Source organism: Oncorhynchus nerka, linkage group LG3 (genome assembly GCF_034236695.1).
Source record: "Oncorhynchus nerka isolate Pitt River linkage group LG3, Oner_Uvic_2.0, whole genome shotgun sequence".
Classification (NCBI taxonomy): Eukaryota; Metazoa; Chordata; class Actinopteri; order Salmoniformes; family Salmonidae; genus Oncorhynchus; species Oncorhynchus nerka.
In genome coordinates, this window is record NC_088398.1 from 58,132,759 (window position 1) to 58,152,512 (window position 19,754).

The 19,754-nt window shown below is 44.2% G+C and overlaps 1 protein-coding gene across 1 annotated transcript in view; it reads left to right on the forward strand.

Moving 5' to 3' along the window:
• LOC115111411 (ubiquitin-conjugating enzyme E2 E3-like) overlaps positions 1-3,177 on the forward strand; it is a 47,199-nt gene extending 44,022 nt beyond the window's left edge. The window contains exon 6 of the mRNA XM_029637433.2: positions 2,325-3,177. Within this exon, the coding sequence (XP_029493293.1) occupies positions 2,325-2,422 (98 nt within the window). The 3' untranslated portion in view covers positions 2,423-3,177. The remainder of the gene's footprint in view (positions 1-2,324) is intronic.
• The last annotated feature ends 16,577 nt before the right edge of the window (positions 3,178-19,754 follow it).

Sequence of the window (19,754 nt, forward strand, 5' to 3'; positions counted from 1 at the left end):
CAACTCACTCAGGTGCTTCGCTATATCACATTTGACATTGTCCGTAAGGTTGAGTTCATTTGCACACAAAAAGTTATACAATGATGGAAAGACCTGTGTGTTGTCCTTGTTAATGCAGACGTAGAATAGCTCCAACTTCTTAATCATAGCCTCAATTTGGTCCCCCACATTGAATATAGTTGCGGAGAGTCCCTGTAATCCTAGATTCAGATCATTCAGGCGAATAAAAACATCACCTAGATAGGCCAGTTGTGTGAGAAACTCATCCTTCATGCAAGTGGTCAGACAAGTGAAAATTATGGTCAGTAAAGAAAACTTTAAGCTCATCTCTCAATTAAAAAAAACGTGTCAAGACTTTGCCCCTCGTGAACCAGCGTACTTCTGTATGTTGTAAAAGTGTTACATGGTCACTTCCCATATAATTGCATAATGCAAAAAATACATGGGAGTTCAGGGGCCTTGCTTTAACAAAATTAAACATTTTCACTGTAGTGTCCAAAATGTATTTTAAGCTGTCAGACATTCCCTTGGCAGCAAGAGCCTCTCGGTGGATGCTGCAGTGTAACAAGTGGTGCCGGGAGCAACTGCTTGCACACAGGTTACCACTCCACTATGTCTCCCTGTCATGGCTTTTGCGACATCAGTACAGATACCAACATGAGCAGCAGCTACGTTTGGCTACATACGTAAAAAATATGTAAAAAGATGGACCGTTAGTGAAATTCCCACGAGAGAGTAACGGTTAATGTGACTGGATGTTAATTTTTTGACTAGGCTACCTGTATTTGACATAGTGTTGTTATTTCGCTGAACACTAAATTGTTTATTTTTTATTTTTGGCAGTGAAACAAGGGTACTCAAGCGAGAAAAAAAACTCACCCAAGTGTATATTGGAAAATATAAATGGACTGTTTGAAAATGTGAAGAAAAAAATATGTAAAAAGATATGTTTTTTAAAATGTGAATCACATTTTGGTTTGGCGTACCCCCGACGGCTTTGCGCGTGTTTGGGAATACCTGGTTTAGACCATAAAAACCATTGTGCTACCTTGTTTATTGACCTGTTGAAGGCATTTGATATGGTTGACCATTGCTTACTTGTTCAAAGGTTGTCTGAAATAGGCCTAGATCAGGCATCTTGCAATTGGTTCAAGAACTGTCCAACAGACAGGACCCAATGTCTGCTTACTGACAGTATCAAATCAAGTTTCCTCAATATTACGAAAGGTGTGCCGCAGAGGATGATTTTGGGCCATGTTCTCTTCACTATTTATATAAATAATATTGGTCTGTCTGTTAAAACCCGTAACATTGATATCTTTACACAGATGATACAGTTGTTTACTCCTGAGCCCTCTCAGTACAGCAGTCCTTACGTGACCTTCAGAATGGTTTGAATCAGTTCAAAAATCGCTTACTGATCTTAAATTAGTCCTAAATGCTAATAAAATGAAGTTGGTTGTTTTCTAGGCCTCGTAATATTGACCCTAAGGACCTGCATATTTGCACATTGAAGGGAGCCCAAGTTGAGCAAGTTGGTTTCTTTTATAGAAATAAATCCTGCCTCACTTTGGAAAGTAGAAGTAAGATTGTTCAAGCAACACTTCTCCCCAGTGGCGGTTTAGGTATAGGAGTCATGGGCAGCCGCCCTGGGTGGTATCTTGCCGGGGGTGGCACCGGGCACCCACACAAAAAATATTGGAATGGCGACATTTTCACAATAGGTTTTCTATCGCTCATTTGCACATCACGTCACCATGTGGGATTGTGGGTCAATTAACCTTGTCGGAGTGGGCACCCTGATTGTAGTTTGCATTTACTAATGCAATTCGAAAAATCTGTCACACTTCGAAATGCTACCAAATAAACCACAATTCATTCATAATACTGTGAATATATAGTTTCACAGACATATTGTTGCATTCTTTTCTGGTTTGTGCGAAATTGTTAAGAATAATATAAAACCAGTCTGCACACCACCAAGGTGAATTGGTTTGGTTTTGACTCTTGGTTGACAGGGTTGGGGGATGGGTGATGTATTGATGCTCGAGTGCCAAATCAACACACATCTGTTTCTATTTGTCTTTGTTACTTTCTGTTGATTTTAATGAGTCTTATTTTTGTCTATACTTTATGGGGGGGGGGGGGGGGGGGTCCGCCCAGGGAGCCATACGAGCCAGAACCGCCACTGCTTATACTTTCATGCGGCAGCCTTTGCTTTAAAACCTGTAGAAATAAATGTTCAATAAAAAAAAATGTTAGACTTAGGCAGCCCTCTTACTAATGCATTGCTCATCTCTCTTCCTGTCTTCTCCTCTCCTCAGCGGACCCTCTGGTTGGTAGCATTGCCACTCAGTACCTGACCAACAGAGCCGAGCATGACAGGATAGCCCGACAGTGGACCAAGAGATACGCCACATAGAGGTCACGACTCCCGACCCCGTCCTGTCTGAACCCCCGTCCCCCCCAGCCCCTCTGCCTGCAGTGTGAAGGTCCCGGAGGCGACGTCACATTGTGCAACAAATCTTTATAGCCTTTACAATATGGACTTCTGTGTATCTGTCTGATTACTGATTCTACTCCTCCACATTTTACCCTGCTATGAGGACTGGGTCTGAAGAGAGACCGAGAGATAAGCAGACCCCAACAGGCATTGTCTCACGTCAGATAGCGCAGCTGCGTCTCCGTCTGCACTACTGATAGTTCATGGCAACACAGGGCGTTAGAATGACGCCATCTGTCGGAAGACAATGCCCAACAACAGGTAAATGTATATTGGAGTAGAATTTTGTAGCTGTAGATTTTAGCTATGTTTAAATGCCTCTACTTGCAAGTCTTGCTTCTTTGGGATATTAAAAAATAAAATGTATTTTGTGATGTAATAAAGGAAACTATTCCTCAACCAAATATTATGGTGCATTTTAGCCTTCTCCATTATCTGTATGAAGTTAAAGAAGAAAAAACAATTAGCTGTTGTAGATTATTAGAGAAGATGATGTCATTTATATGAACGCCAGACACCCATTTCCACTTATGTAGTTACATTATACTGTTGTGACTGTTTTACCTTTGTCAATTTGTAATGAAAACAAGATTTAATTTCAACCTTTTTGTAGTGCAGCAAAAGATGAGCCACCACTGTAACATCCCCAAAACACAATAAACTTGTCCCAAGGGTTGAGTTGTACAGTGTAAACTATTGGATGATCGACTTGGCAGCTGGCATTCAATAACCTGGGGTGCATCCAGAATGGCACCATATTCCCTATATAGCACACTTCTTTTGACCAAAGGCCTATGTGCCCTGGTAAAAAAATAAAAAAAAGTGAACCACATAAGGGAAAGGGGTGCCATTTGGGATGCAGACAAAAGCTCAATTTGTTCAGGCCCAGTATGCATAATGAGAGGACCCGTCCCCCGGGAGATGAACAGGACATTGTCATTATGTTGCATAGAGATACAGTAGTCACTCAGAACTACTGATATGCAAACTACCATCCTGTTATCTCTTGGGGTGTATAACGCCATAGTGATTCTACTCCTTTTACCCTACGAGGACTGGTGTGTGTAGGAAAAGACAGTGCTCAAATCGACCTAGACTTAAAGTGCGGCTAAAATAGCAGATTCACATCGGTGGGGAACAGACGCAGCTCTCTCTTGAAGTTCAATCCTATGAGGATAACAAAGAAATACATTTTGGGCTGGAAAGAGAGAGAAACTGATAAATGCTATTGATGTAGACGTTAGTAGCTATAGTAGATTTAGGATGTAAACTGTAGATATACTGTTATCTGTATATTAGCTATCAGTCTCTTCACTCTATACACAAAGACACAGGTTTCTGGTTTATTTATGTCTTTTTTTTCTGTATTCTCTCTCGATCTCAGATGTGATGTGTGGTTTGAGAGATGGTCTTTGAAGAGTAGCTGCTGTCAGTGTTCAGGCAAATTGTCCTCTTTTCGCGGTCTAACCTCAACAGTGCAGTGAGAGGTCGATGTCCTCTGGTCTTGAGTATAATGTGTCATATTGATATTCTGGAGATGGATGGAAGAATTCCTTTTATGGGTGCTGTAGCAGTAAGGCCAAGTTAACCCTAGATGCTGGTCTGGGGTCAGTTGTGTGTTTTGCCTCAATGGTTGAGGTTAGGATGTGGGTAGGGCAAGCTGATCCTAGATTTGTATCGAGAGGCAGCTCCACCCCACGGCGGTGCTTTACCCCACTCAAAGTTAGACCTCCCCCTTGTGGTTGTTTCTTTGAACTACACACATACAGTTCCTTTGGAAAGTATTCAGACCCCTTGACTTTCTCCTCATTTTGTTACATTACAGCCTTATTCTAAAATGTATTAATAAAAAAAATTCCTCAGCAATCTACACACAATACCCCATAATGACAAAGTGAAATACGAAAAAACAGAAATACCTTATTTATATAAGTATTCAGACTGTTTGCTATGAGACTCGAAATTGAGCTCAGGTGCATCCTGTTTCCATTGATCGTCCTTGAGATGTTTCTACAACTTGATTGAAGCCCACCTGTGGTAAATTCAATTGATTGGACATGATTTGGAAAGGCACACACCTGTCTATATAAGGTCCCACAGTTGACAGTGCACGTCAGAGCAAAAACCAAGCCATGAGGTCGAAGGAATTGTCCGTAGAGCGTCGAGACAGGATTGTGTCGAGGCATAGATCTGGGGAAGGGTACCAAAACATTTCTGCAGCAATGAAGGTCCCCAAGAACACAGTGGCCTCCATCATTCTTAAATGGAAGAATTACAGCCTTATTACAGAATAAGGCTGTAACCTAACAATGTGGAAAAAGTCAAGGGGTCTACATACTTTTCGAAGGCACTGTATCTGGGAGAGACCAATACTGTATTATAATACTGTATCATATAATGGTCTTGTCCTATGTTGAGTACCCTCTATGATCATATATCTATGGTATGTTGCTGGTTTAATGAAGAGGTGTTGATATGATCCTCTGAGAAATTTACTGATTTCTTGCTGTTTGATTGTCTACTGTATGAAATATGACACAAAATGTTTTTATATTTTGTAGATAATGGCTCAAATTGTCTGTATGATTTATCTGACTTTCTATGGGAAAATATGCTTATCAGATTAATGGCTAGTTGAAAATCTTAACTAGTTTTCACATTGTGTATAACAATTAATTACGCTGTGTAGGGAGATAGTAACATAAATGTGAATCCTGAGAAGAGAGTAAATCATTCTATTTGCAAAGTTTAAGTGTGTTAAGAACTGCAACGCTGCTGGGCTTTTCACACTCCACAGTTTCCCTTGTGTATCAAGAATGGTCCACCTCCCAAAGGACATCCAACTTGACACAACTCTGGGAAGCATTGGAGCCAAAATGAGCCATCATCCCTGTGAAATGCTTTCGACACCTTGTGGAGTCCATGCCCTGACTAATTGAGGCTGTTCTGAGGGCAAAAGCGGGTGCAACTCAATATTCAGAAGGTGTTCCTAAGTTTTGTACACTCAGTGTATATTAGTTACACACACATGAATACACACACAGACTGAAAGAATCTATATGGCTGGTAGGCAGCAGAGGGCAGGGCATGCCGTAAGGCTCGGCAGTGAGGCATCAGTCCTGCTCTCTCAGAGGAATTCAATGGAGAGTGTGGCCTTTCCCACCTCTGTGTGTGTGAGTGTGTGGTATTCCTCTCTCGTGTGTGTGTGTGTGTTTCTCTGTGTGTGTGCATGCCTACAAGCGAGCGTGCATGTCTGTATGTATTCAGCGGAGAGTGAGGGAGGCCTTTTGCCGGAGAATATACCCTTCAGAGCTAATAGGCGGAACAGTGATTAATGTAGACGTGGGAAATACTGGATGGTCTGTCAGCGTGATAGATCAGAGCTGGACAAACTGTTCCAATCTAGTGCTGAAATCCCGACAGTTGTATTACTGACTATCCATAAGGGATCATGATGGACATCTGAATCTCACCTAGTTGTTTTATGTGTTAAGGCATTAATATTAGAGATAAGGTTCATGTTTTGTGCGGTATTTATTCGATTAATTGACACATTAGAACCATTTCAAATTATAATTTACATTAAATGGAGCATATTTCTAGTCCTAACTCCAGACTGCGAGAGTAGATATAGGTGTGTTGAGAACAGACTCCAGTGGGCAGGGGCACCTTCCCTCCTTTCTTGTGGTGATGGAGCCCAGTGGGCAGGGATACAGCAGACCAGACAACTCTCTGTCAGCACGATCACACCCAACCCCTCTCTGTCAGCATGATCACACCGACCCCTCTCTCAGCACGATCACACCCGACCCCTTTCTGTCAGCACGATCACACCCGACCCCTCTCTGTCAGCACGATCACACCCGACCCCTCTCTGTCAGCATGATCACACCCGACCCCTCTCTGTCAGCATGATCACACCCGACCCCTCTCTGCCAGCATGATCACACTGACCCCTCTCTGTCAGCAGGATCATTTGGATTTTGGAGAGATTGGAAACCCAAATTGGTCTACACGGACATGTTCTGGCCTGGTTTAGATCTTATCTGTCGGAAAGATATCAGTTTGTCTCTGTGAATGGTTTGTCCTCTGACAAATCAACTGTAAATTTCGGTGTTCCTCAAGGTTCCGTTTTAGGACCACTATTGTTTTCACTATATATTTTACCTCTTGGGGATGTTATTCGAAAACATAATGTAAACTTTCACTGTTATGCGGATGACACACAGCTGTACATTTCAATGAAACATGGTGAAGCCCCAAAATTGCCCTCGCTAGAAGCATGTGTTTCAGACATAAGGAAGTGGATGGCTGCAAACTTTCTACTATTAAACTCGGACAAAACAGAGATGCTTGTTCTAGGTCCCAAGAAACAAAGAGATCTTCGGTTGAATCTGACAATTAATCTTAATGGTTGTACAGTCGTCTCAAATAAAACTGTGAAGGACCTCGGCGTTACTCTGGACCCTGATCTCTCTTTTGAAGAACATATCAAGACCATTTCGAGGACAGCTTTTTTCCATCTACGTAACATTGCAAAAATCAGCAACTTTCTGTCCAAAAATGATGCAGAAAAATTAATCCATGCTTTTGTCACTTCTAGGTTAGACTACTGCAATGCTCTATTTTCCGGCTACCCGGATAAAGCACTAAATAAACTTCAGTTAGTGCTAAATACGGCTGCTAGAATCCTGACTAGAACCAAAAAATTTGATCATATTACTCCAGTGCTAGCCTCTCTACACTGGCTTCCTTTCAAAGCAAGGGCTGATTTCAAGGTTTTACTGCTAACCTACAAAGCATTACATGGGCTTGCTCCTACCTATCTCTCTGATTTGGTCCTGCCGTACATACCTACACGTACGCTACGGTCACAAGACGCAGGCCTCCTAATTGTCCCTAGAATTTCTAAGCAAACAGCTGGAGGCAGGGCTTTCTCCTATAGAGCTCCATTTTTATGGAACGGTCTGCCTACCCATGTCAGAGACGCAAACTCGGTCTCAACCTTTAAGTCTTTACTGAAGACTCATCTCTTCAGTGGGTCATATGATTGAGTGTAGTCTGGCCCAGGAGTGGGAAGGTGAACGGAAAGGCTCTGGAGCAACGAACCGCCCTTGCTGTCTCTGCCTGGCCGGTTCCCCTCTTTCCACTGGGATTCTCTGCCTCTAACCCTATTACAGGGGCTGAGTCACTGGCTTACTGGGGCTCTCTCATGCCGTCCCTGGAGGGGGTGCGTCACCTGAGTGGGTTGATTCACTGTTGTGGCCATCCTGTCTGGGTTGGCGCCCCCCCCCCCTTGGGTTGTGCCGTGGCGGAGATCTTTGTGGGCTATACTCAGCCTTGTCTCAGGATGGTAAGTTGGTGGTTGAAGATATCCCTCTAGTGGTGTGGGGTCTGTGCTTTGGCAAAGTGGGTGGGGTTATATCCTTCCTGTTTGGCCCTGTCCGGGGGTGTCCTCGGATGGGGCCACAGTGTCTCCTGACCCCTCCTGTCTCAGCCTCCAGTATTTATGCTGCAGTAGTTTACGTGTCGGGGGGCTATGATCAGTTTGTTATATCTGGAGTACTTCTCCTGTCCTATTCGGTGTCCTGTGTGAATCTAAGTGTGCGTTCTCTAATTCTCTCCTTCTCTCTTTCTTTCTCTCTCTCGGAGGACCTGAGCCCTAGGACCATGCCCCAGGACTACCTGACATGATGACTCCTTGCTGTCCCCAGTCCACCTGGCCATGCTGCTGTTCCAGTTTCAACTGACCTGAGCCCTAGGACCATGCCCCAGGACTACCTGACATGATGACTCCTTGCTGTCCCCAGTCCACCTGGCCATGCTGCTGCTCCAGTTTCAACTTCCACCTGACTGTGATGCTGCTCCAGTTTCAACTGTTCTGCCTTATTATTATTCGACCATGCTGGTCATTTATGAACATTTGAACATCTTGGCCATGTTCTGTTATAATCTCCACCCGGCACAGCCAGAAGAGGACTGGCCACCCCACATAGCCTGGTTCCTCTCTAGGTTTCTTCCTAGGTTTTGGCCTTTCTAGGGAGTTTTTCCTAGCCACCGTGCTTCTACATTTACATTTAAGTCATTTAGCAGACGCTCTTATCCAGAGCGACTTACAAATTGGTGCTTTCACCTTATGACATCCAGTGGAACAGCCACTTTACAATAGTGCATCTAGGTCTTTTAAGGGGGGAGGGGGGGAGAAGGATTACTTTATCCTATCCTAGGTATTCCTTAAAGAGGTGGGGTTTCAGGTGTCTCCGGAAGGTGGTGATTGACTCCGCTGTCCTGGCGTCGTGAGGGAGTTTGTTCCACCATTGGGGGGCCAGAGCAGCGAACAGTTTTGACTGGGCTGAGCGGGAACTGTACTTCCTCAGTGGTAGGGAGGCGAGCAGGCCAGAGGTGGATGAACGCAGTGCCCTTGTTTGGGTGTAGGGCCTGATCAGAGCCTGGAGGTACTGAGGTGCCGTTCCCCTCACAGCTCCGTAGGCAAGCACCATGGTCTTGTAGCGGATGCGAGCTTCAACTGGAAGCCAGTGGAGAGAGCGGAGGAGCGGGGTGACGTGAGAGAACTTGGGAAGGTTGAACACCAGACGGGCTGCGGCGTTCTGGATGAGTTGTAGGGGTTTAATGGCACAGGCAGGGAGCCCAGCCAACAGCGAGTTGCAGTAATCCAGACGGGAGATGACAAGTGCCTGGATTAGGACCTGCGCCGCTTCCTGTGTGAGGCAGGGTCGTACTCTGCGGATGTTGTAGAGCATGAACCTACAGGAACGGGCCACCGCCTTGATGTTATTTGAGAACGACAGGGTGTTGTCCAGGATCACGCCAAGGTTCTTAGCGCTCTGGGACGAGGACACAATGGAGTTGTCAACCGTGATGGCGAGATCATGGAACGGGCAGTCCTTCCCGGGAGGAAGAGCAGCTCCGTCTTGCCGAGGTTCAGCTTGAGGTGATGATCCGTCATCCACACTGATATGTCTGCCAGACATGCAGAGATGCGATTCGCCACCTGGTCGTCAGAAGGGGAAAGGAGAAGATTAATTGTGTGTCGTCTGCATAGCAATGATAGGAGAGACCATGTGAGGTTATGACAGAGCCAAGTGACTTGGTGTATAGCGAGAATAGGAGAGGGCCTAGAACAGAGCCCTGGGGGACACCAGTGGTGAGAGCACGTGGTGAGGAGACGGATTCTCGCCACGCCACCTGGTAGGAGCGACCTGTCAGGTAGGACGCAATCCAAGCGTGGGCCGCGCCGGAGATGCCCAACTCGGAGAGGGTGGAGAGGAGGATCTGATGGTTCACAGTATCGAAGGCAGCCGATAGGTCTAGAAGGATGAGAGCAGAGGAGAGAGAGTTAGCTTTAGCAGTGCGGAGCGCCTCCGTGATACAGAGAAGAGCAGTCTCAGTTGAATGACTAGTCTTGAAACCTGACTGATTTGGATCAAGAAGGTCATTCTGAGAGAGATAGCGGGAGAGCTGGCCAAGGACGGCACGTTCAAGAGTTTTGGAGAGAACTGCATTGCTTGCTGTTTGGGGTTTTAGGCTGGGTTTCTATACAGCACTTTGAGATATCAGCTGATGTACGAAGGGCTATATACATTGATTTGATTTGATTTGATCACACCTGACCCCACTCTGTCAGCAGGATCACACCCGACCCCTCTCTGCCAGCATGAATACACCCGACCCCTCTCTGTCAGCATGATCACACCCGACCCCTCTCTGTCAGCATGATCATACCTGACCCCTCTCTGTCAGCATGATCACACCTGACCCCGTTCTCCTCTCCCGTGGGTTTTGAGCCATTACAAGTGGCAGGCACAATGAGTTAATTGTGATCCGTGGTCTGCTGTGCTCTCTGTGCTGCGATCACAGCTCTCCTAAATGCCATAAGCCTAAGCCACAATAGAAGCCCTCTGATGGTGTGTGTGTGTGTGTGTGTGTGTGTGTGTGTGTGTGTGTGTGTGTGTGTGTGTGTGTGTGTGCTCAAGCCTTCTCGGTTGTTTCTCAAGGACTATGTGTTTTCAATGGCAGGCAGTTTAACCTCCCTTTCAGCTGAAACACTTTTCACTAGGCCGGCATGGTCATAATGAAATCACAAAAACGAATACAATTTTAATTTGATGGAAAATTGCATGGGTTCTCTTTTTGAGATGTTTTTTTCTTCTTTATAAAGAATGTAGTGTCGAAGTTATCACTCAAGGACACACTTTCCAAGCACGTACTATATCGTATCACATTCACTCAGCCACTATTCATTGGAAGAATCTCTATCTCTATTAAATTCAATCTAGCAAACCTAATCTCCAAATTGAAGTTTTTATTTTCACCTCTAGTACTCAACTCAGGGCATAGAACTGTATGCGTGCTAGTGTATGTGACCAACAGATGGCGCTGTAGCCACACTTTAATTTCTGGCTGTGCTGCATCCAGCTAGCGACACAGAGATTGAAGTTGCTTTGTCTTCATGGTGGATCTGAGAAGAGTGGCTAAGTATGTCCTCTGGGATTCTGTTGTGATTGCAGCTTAGCAGTCAGCCAACTAGCCAGCCAGCCAATCAGTCTCCAACATGAGATGCTCTCCTCTCACAAACCACAGCTGCTGCTGCTGCTACTGCTGCTGCCTGGATCATTGGCCCCTTACCATGTCACTGTGGAGAAGAGGGGAGAGTACGTTACGTAGTTCCTCTTTTTGAGGTCCACCGTTTCTTCATTTTCACCTCTTGGTGCTGCTCAAGATTCAAGAAGCTGTATGGGCATTCAGCTTATCAGCAAGGGCTCTGATAGGCTATGATGACTGACCTATTTTGGGTGATTTTAGATTAGGTTAAATGGGTTGAATTTAGATCATTTGAGGGAACTGCAGCAACCCAGAGTACTATGAACCTGTCTGGATTAAGTTTTTTTGGATTTTTATCCTTGGTCAGTTTTGATCTTGACGACATCCTCTTTCACCATTTCCTGTGTACAGCTTGGGATATTTACATGAAGTGTTCTATATGTTTGGGCGTCACTAGTGCCACAGTCAGTGCTACAGAAAGGAAAGTTACGGTACTTTCAGATTACATTCTCACTGTAACCCTGTGAGAGGAGGAAATGGGTGGGGTGCTAATCAAAGAATACACACACAAACAGCCCACCTGCACATCTGTCTATCCTGTTTGAACAAAAATGACAAGTACAGCTGATGGCAGTCTCAGCCAGCACAGAGGTGCATGTGAAAGACAATACAGTGACTATGTTAAATAAACTGTGTGGTTCAAGCCTCCTGTATTCCATGTCGACAAGTGTATGTTTTGAATTAGTTATAGTGGACTTGAGGGGTAACTCAAACAATGACTCCTTGTAAGTAGTCAGAGAATTTGAAATGTCTCATCTGATCTTCACACACACACACACACAGTACAGTGGGGGATGGTTGTTGTGTACTAGTCAGCAGATGGAGACTCGTGGTTATTTTAGAATTCAAAACAAGAGACTAGTCTTCAGAAATATCCCTGTGTTTGTATGTTTTATTGCATGCAGTAAGAGGACCACTTCTGGGTGTCTGCTCCTGCTACAGGGCTCAGGACTAGACCGTGTGTACCCCTCTTCAGTTCTTCTTCAAACTCAAAGCTGCAACCAGGGACATCTGAGTGCTGTAGTTTTTTTTTTTTTACACATATTCCCTTTAGTGCTCTGGTCAAAACGAAGTAGTGCACTACAAAGGTAATAGGGTGCCATTTGGGATGCAAACTGTGTTTACTCTCCTTGGTGATATTGCTTCAGTACTGACTTGATTGACTTGATTGAACAAAACACTGCATCTCCATTGAACCCAGTTCTGGGTTTACAGGACTAGCCTGTGTGTTTATTCTCCATGGTGATATCCTAAACACAAGGTCTTACATGACGCAACAAAGTGGGAATGCGTCCCAAATGGCACCCTATTCCCTATATAGACCCCTAACCTGGCCTCTACTCTGCTCCGCTCCACTGCGGAGTCTGTCAGTACCTCCAGCCAGCTCCAGCACCTTGGGCTGATTCTTTTCCCTTAAAAAGTTATGATTACGATCACTCCTACTCTATTTTAGGCTTGTTTGATTCATACAGCCCTCCCGTATGGGGCTTGAGTGAATCCAGCATCCCTGTCTGTCAGTTTATAGAAGATAAGTTAGGAACGTGGGCAGAACATGAAGAAGACGTCAGAAATCTCATAAGATGCCATGTTTATAAACGTCTTGTAACGCGCTTTAAAACCAAGGTGTTTCACAGGCCATCAAACATAACCCTGTTGTCCCAGGAACTGTCTGATAGTTTAGATAGAACAGTTGGATTAATGTTCCAAAGGACAGGTTTTTACATGGACATGAATGTCATATTTGAAGAAGAACAGAGACAAAAGTTAAGAAGGCTTTTTTACATGGCCAGGTTTGGGCTTTAGCAGCCCTGAGCTACTCCCGAGGTCCTCAGGTTTCTACCCCACTGAACACCTCCTATTCTCAGACAACATTCCAGCTCCTGATCAGCTGAATACTGAATACAAACCCCTTGTCCTTCCCATCCAGCAGTACTGGATATGAGGGAAAGCCTCCCTACCCACGCGTCTAGCTGCCTGCCAGGCAAAAGTCACCCGAGTGTTGTCTGTCATAGTCATTCTCAGTGAGATCAGCTCTGTGACCACACTGATTAGCCCCCACAGTGAGTTCAGAGCTGAGCTGTGTGTGTGTGTGTTCGTGTGTTCGTGTGTGTGTGTGTGTGTGCGTGCGTGTGTGTGTGTTCGTGTGTGTGCGTACGTGCCTGCATGTGTCTCCGTGTGTGTCTGTGTGTGTCCATGTAGGTCCATGTGTGTGCGTACACTGTGTGTGTCTGAGCAGAGGTTGTGCCTCTGGAACTCTGAGACGTCTTATTCATTCACACAGACAGGGAAACACAGGAATAGGGTTTGTCCACAGACCCAAATAAGGTCACAATGTGTGACTGTTCTGTTTCCCACTTCTTCTTGTGTGCTGAAGAGTACAATGTGGTTTGGGCAGCAGGCAGTATACTCAGTCATGTCTGGTTGTACCCCAAATAGCACCCTATTCCCAGTGCACTATATAGGGACTATGGTGCCATTTGAGACGCTGGCTCTTTTGTCTTCTCAAGTCAAAGACATAAAACTGATGGGAACAAGCAGTTAGTAAGCCTTGGATATAAACTTCAGTTAGTCAGCTTTGGATAATGGATATAACCTTCCTTCCATGACGCTAACTGAGCAGCTTTTCATCAACATGTGTTTTCTGTTAACTAGCTAAACGTGACACTGTTCACTGACATGATCGGCATTTTTATTGGGAATCGTTGAGAAACTAAATTGCGGTTTTATAATCAGTCTGGAGTGTTTGGGATTTATTGAAGGGGTCAATGGGCATGTATGACTCACCGAGTGAATCACTGAACATCTAGAAAACGCCAGAACAGAAGATAAAGTGGGAATTGGAAAAGGATGCTGATAATGAGATGTAAAGTTTTTTTTGAAACACTCAATACAATTGATTTGTTCTGACTGAGGTACATAACTATGACTATTAAAAGAAAGCATAGTTTCCTCAGAAAATAATTGTATACTGTCAAGTCGAGAATTTAACATGATGTTTAGCAGGATCTCAGTTCAATTTGAGATTTCACAATATAGCCTCTTGACTTGAAGGTATTTCTCCCCCGCACTGTTTATACCAACATGATCTCACAAGAGAACTAGCAAGTTCCTACTCTTGAATACTTGAGGCATGCTTGCCTGTTCATTTAACAGTAAGTGTCTCATAAACCCTATTAAGAGCAAGGCATAGGACAGACAGCTGAAAGCTGTGTAGATCAGATCAGTGTGTAGATAGCAGCAGACCTGGGTTCAAATACTATTCGAAATCGTTCAAATACTTTGAGCATTTGCTTTATTCTGCTTTTCCGTTTTGAGACTATTCTATTGGTTCCATTGTCCCAGAGAAGCTCAATCATATGTAAATATTTCTGATTGTACCTTTAATTGCACATATTGATACAGGCTAGAGGGGGGGTGTTTCCTGATCATTATGAATCACCAACCCATAGTCAAATGACAGAGGCAACTCTCCTTTGTAGACTTATATTTAAGGTGAAACCTTTTGGTTATTTTATTCCAAGGGAGAGGATTTATGACTGGGTTGGAGTATAATCCTGCTCTATGGGGAACCATAGGCAACCCCAGCTGAATAGATTCACTTAACATTGATGCCATTCAAATGAGCCACAGCCTGGAAAAACAAACACTTTTAGAGTCTACCTGAGATGTGGATTATGCTGCATTAACCAAGCCAGTAATAAGAGGAAGGTACCATACTGCATATAATTGCAGATATACAGAAATAGGATTTAAAGGCTATAATGGAGCAGGAAAAGCCAATGCTACCCAGGATAGAGAAATTAGGTCTGAAAACCTGACCCCTTGGTCTCAACGATGAGCTAGAAAGATGCAGAAACCTGCTGCGCTGACAACAACCCTTTATTATCCTGTCTGTTCTTTATACATGTGTGCCGCAGGGACAGAACAAAACAATGCAAGCACGTACAGTAACCACGGTGCTCTCGCGACATTGTTGAGTGCACTAACAGAACAATAATCCAAATGTAATATCTGTAATACCCCTGTGTGGGTTTGTATCCAAAGCTCATAAATCATTCCACTCAAACACGAGAACCCAGACGTTAGATCCCTCATACTGTCATACACACAGCGGTGCTCTCCTCTCCGCTTACAATACAGTACAAGCTGGTTGATGACAGGTATAATGAGTTTGTTTAGTTGAACAAGGGCACACGTCGAGGGCACACTTCTACCTCCTTATTAATGAGTGGCTGTGTGTGAGAAAGATGAGTAAGCTAAAAGAAAGTTAGTTTCATCCAAAATAAAGAGAAGAGGTCTAATTCAAAACAGTTGTATGAGAAAAGGACTTGTGTAGCATGTAATTCATCAACTGTGGGGATGGGATGAGTGTGTGGAGGAGGGAGGGTGAGTGGAGGGATAGAGGGAGAGAAGAGGAGGGAGGGAAGGGAAGGGGGATGTGCGGTTGTTGGGGAGCGAATCCCCCTTCACTAATTGGTCCTGTACAAATCACACCTGGGGTATCTCTTCTCCTCGCCTGAAAACAATGGTACGTCGTAAACTGGTACATTACAACACACCGGTTGTGTAATAAATTGCACCCTATTCCCTATGCAGTGCAATACTTTTGACCAGGGCCCATAGGTCTCTGGTGAAAAGTACTGCACCATATAGAAAATAGGGTGTTATTTGGGAGAAATTGGAAAACAACATTGGACTACACGGCCTGGTTTAGCTCTGTCGGAAAGATATCCGTTTGTCTCTGTGGACGGATTGTCCTCTGACAAATCAATTGTAAGTTTTGGTGTTCCTCAAGGTTCCGTTTTAGGACCACTATTGTTTTCACTATATATTTTACCTCTTGGTGATGTCATTCAGAAACATAATATTAACTTTCACCACTATGTGGACGATAGACAGCTGTACATTTCAACTAAACATGGTGAAGCCCCAAAATTGCACCTCCCTAGAAGCCTGTTTTTCTGACAAGTGGATGGCGGCAATATTTTTTACATATAAACTCGGACAAAACAAAGATGCTAGTTCTAGGTCCCAAGAATCAAAGAGATCTTCTGTTGGATCTGCCAATTAATCTTGATGGTTCTACAGTCGTCTCAAATAAAACTGTGAAGGACCTTGGCTTTACTCTGGACCCCGATCTCTCTTTTGATGAACATATCAAGACTATTTCAAGGACAACTTTTTTCCATCTACATAACATTGGAAAAATCTGAAACTTTCTGTCCAAAAATTATGCAGAAAAGTGATGCAGAAAAGCTAATTGTAATGGCTTTTGTCTTCGGATGAGGAAGAGTAGTTGGACCAAAGCGCAGCGTGGTAAGTGTTCATGTTTTATTGAACTGACACTAATACAAAATAACAAGAGAATAAATGAAACCGAAACAGTCCCGTAAGGTGCAAACACTAAACAGAAAATAACTACCCACAAAACCCATGTGGGAAAAAGCTACCTAAGTATGGTTCCCGATCAGAGACAACGATAGACAGCTGTTCCTGATTGAGAACCATACCCAGCCAAAACAAAGAAATACAAAACATAGAAAAAGGACATAGAATGCACACCCAAATCACACCCTGATCAAACCAAAATAGAGACATAAAATGCTCTCTACGGTCAGGGCGTGACACTAATCCATGCCTTTGTCACTTCTAGATTAGACTACTGCAATGCAGTCCACTTTCCGGCTACCTGGATAAAGCACTAAATAAACTTAATTTAGTGCTTAACACGGCTGCAATAATCTTGACTAGAACTGGCTTCCTGTTAAGGCTATGGATGATTTTAAGGTTTTACTGCTAACCTACAAAGCATTAAATGGGCTTGCTCCTACCTATCTCTACGATTTGGTCCTGCCATACATACCTACACGTACGCTACGGTCACAAGACGCAAGCCTCCTTATTGTTCCTAGAATTTCTAAGCAAACAGCCGGAGGCAGGGCTTTCTCCTATAGAGCTCAATTGTTATGGAATGGTCTCCCAATCTATGTGAGAGACACAGACTCGGTCTCAACCTTTAAGTCTTTATTGAAGACTCATCTCTTCAGTATGTCCTGTGATTGAGTGTAGTCTGGCTCAGGGGTGTTAATTAAGGTGAACGGAAAGGTACTGGTGCGACGAACCGCCCTTGTTGTCTCTGCCTGGCCGGTTCCCCTCTTTCCACTGGGATTCTCTGCCGCTAACCCTATTACTGTGGCTGGCTTACTGGCTTACTGGTGCTCTTCCATGCCGTCCCTAGGAGGGGTATGTCACTTGAGTGGGTTGAGTCACTGACGTGATCTACCTTTCCAGGTTGACGCCCCCCTAGGGTTCGTGCCGTGGGGGAGATCTTCGTGGGCTATACTCAGCCTTGTCTCAAGGTAGTAAGTTGGTGGTTGAAGATATCCCTCTAGTGGTGTGGGGGCTGTGCTTTGGCAAAGTGGGTGGGGCTATATCCTGCCTGGTTGACCCTGTCCGGGGGTATCGTTGGACGAGGCCACAGTGTCTCCCAACCCCTCCTGTCTCAGCCGCCAGTATTTATGCTACAATGGTTTATGTCTCGGGGGCCAGGGTCAGTCTGTTATATCTGGAGTATTTCTCCTGTCTTATCTGGTGTCCTGTGTGAATTTAAGTACACTCCCTCTAATTCTCTCTCCCTCCTCTCCCTGAGGACCTGAGCCTCGGGCCATGCCTCAGAACTACCTGGCCTGATGATTCCTTGCTATCCCTAGTCCACCGGTCATGCTGCTGCTCCAGTTTCAACTGTTCTGCCTGCATCTAAGAACCCTGACCTGTTCACCGGATGTGCTGTTGCACCCTCTACAACCACTGTGATTATTATCCTGCTGGTCATCTATGAACTTTGAACATATTGGCCATGTACTGTTATAATCTACACCCGGCACAGCCAGAAGAGGACTGGCCACCCCTCAGAGCATGGTTCCTCTCTAGATTTCTTCCTAGGTTACTGCCTTTCTAGGGAGTTTTTCCTAGCCACCGTGCTGCTATATCTGCATTGCTTGCTGTTTGGGGGTTTTTGGCTGGGTTTCTGTATAGCCCTTTGTGACATCGGCTGATGTAAGAAGGGCTATATAAATACATTTGATTGATTGATTGACACAACACTGCCTCAATCTTGCTGTAGGTTCCCAGGGATGATGTTCAATCTGGAGGCCATATTCTGCCTGCCTTGAAGTGAGGCATTTTTAACAGGCCTCCTACACTTCTGTGAATGTGTGTGCACCAATGACAGCTTAATTTGAGACTCAAATGTAAGCACTATACTTTGTCTTCCCCTTCTTATCTGAGAAACAGAGCCCAGAGCTGTAAATTACAGGACACTTTTGGGCCTGGGGCCCTCCCTGGAAATCAGTGAAAACTCCAAGTAAGTAGCCCATTCTTTCAAATCTCACACAAATAACATCAGTACTGTTACAATATGTGGAAAGAATAGCAAGACAATTGTGACATGATGTGACAAATGAGTTTCCTGTACAGTCAGTGTGCACCCCAAATGGCACTCTATTCCCATATAGTGCACTACTTTGACTACTTTTGAGTCCTATGGGTCAAAAGCAGTGCACTATATAGGGAAAAGGGTGACATTTGGGAAGCATCAAGAGAGGTTGTAGATGTTTATGACATGGCTTTTAAAAGGAAGGAACCTTTATTTAGGCTCTCAGCCCCTTGACTTCCTGTTACATTCCTACTGTCTCCTTCCAGCAAGACAAACTTTCTCATTGGCTTCCTGGGTTCAAATACTATTTCAAATCATTTCAACGACTTTATCTGTGCGGGATTAAGCTTGCCCAGCTTCATGGACCAATAGAATATTCCCAAAACTGCAAACTCCATCCATTTGTCTCTCCAGGCAGGATAGAACACACGCTCAAAGTATTTGAAAGATTTCAAATAGTGTTTGAACCCAGGTCTCTTGTCTCCCACAACCAGTCCTTAACCAACCAGTTTCTGCCGGACCGGACCCCATTTTCACAAGGGGAGCACTGAACACTTAATTTAATCGAAAGGTTAAAGGTACTATGCCTAGAAGTTATTTATAGTTGCACTTAAACATTCAATCATCCAATAACACAGAGAGGCATCACTGGAACTCTGATATCTTTACAACCGAGGAAATAAATAAAAGCACATCCAATTCACAGAATGTGACATCACTTCACCTTGCTCCGGTCAAAGTGAGTGTGTGATAAGAACCTTTTGACCCTTGGCTGCAGTTAAGAATGACAATCAAGTAAGTATGTTGGTAACTACATGGGTGATTCTGCAAGACGTCCAGAGAGAGATCTGGAACTTATAAAGTGTTGCACTGATTTACACTGCATAAAAATAGGGATTTACACTTCTGATGTTCTTGGAAAAGATGCTACATTTGCATAGATTTTGCTTGCGTGTCAACCACACAAGGTAACATGGGTCCTGTAAAATACCTGGAAAGCCCATTGATTGACAAATGATTTAAAGAGCAGAAAATGAATGAAAATCTCCCTGCAAAACTTAACACTGATCTCCCTTAAACATTTCACTGGTGTATTTCTTCAACAGTTACATTGCGGTTATGAAGCGATTGTAAATAGTTGTGAGACTTGACTAGTTGTACTTTTACAGCTTTAGACTGTGTAAACATTAGTGT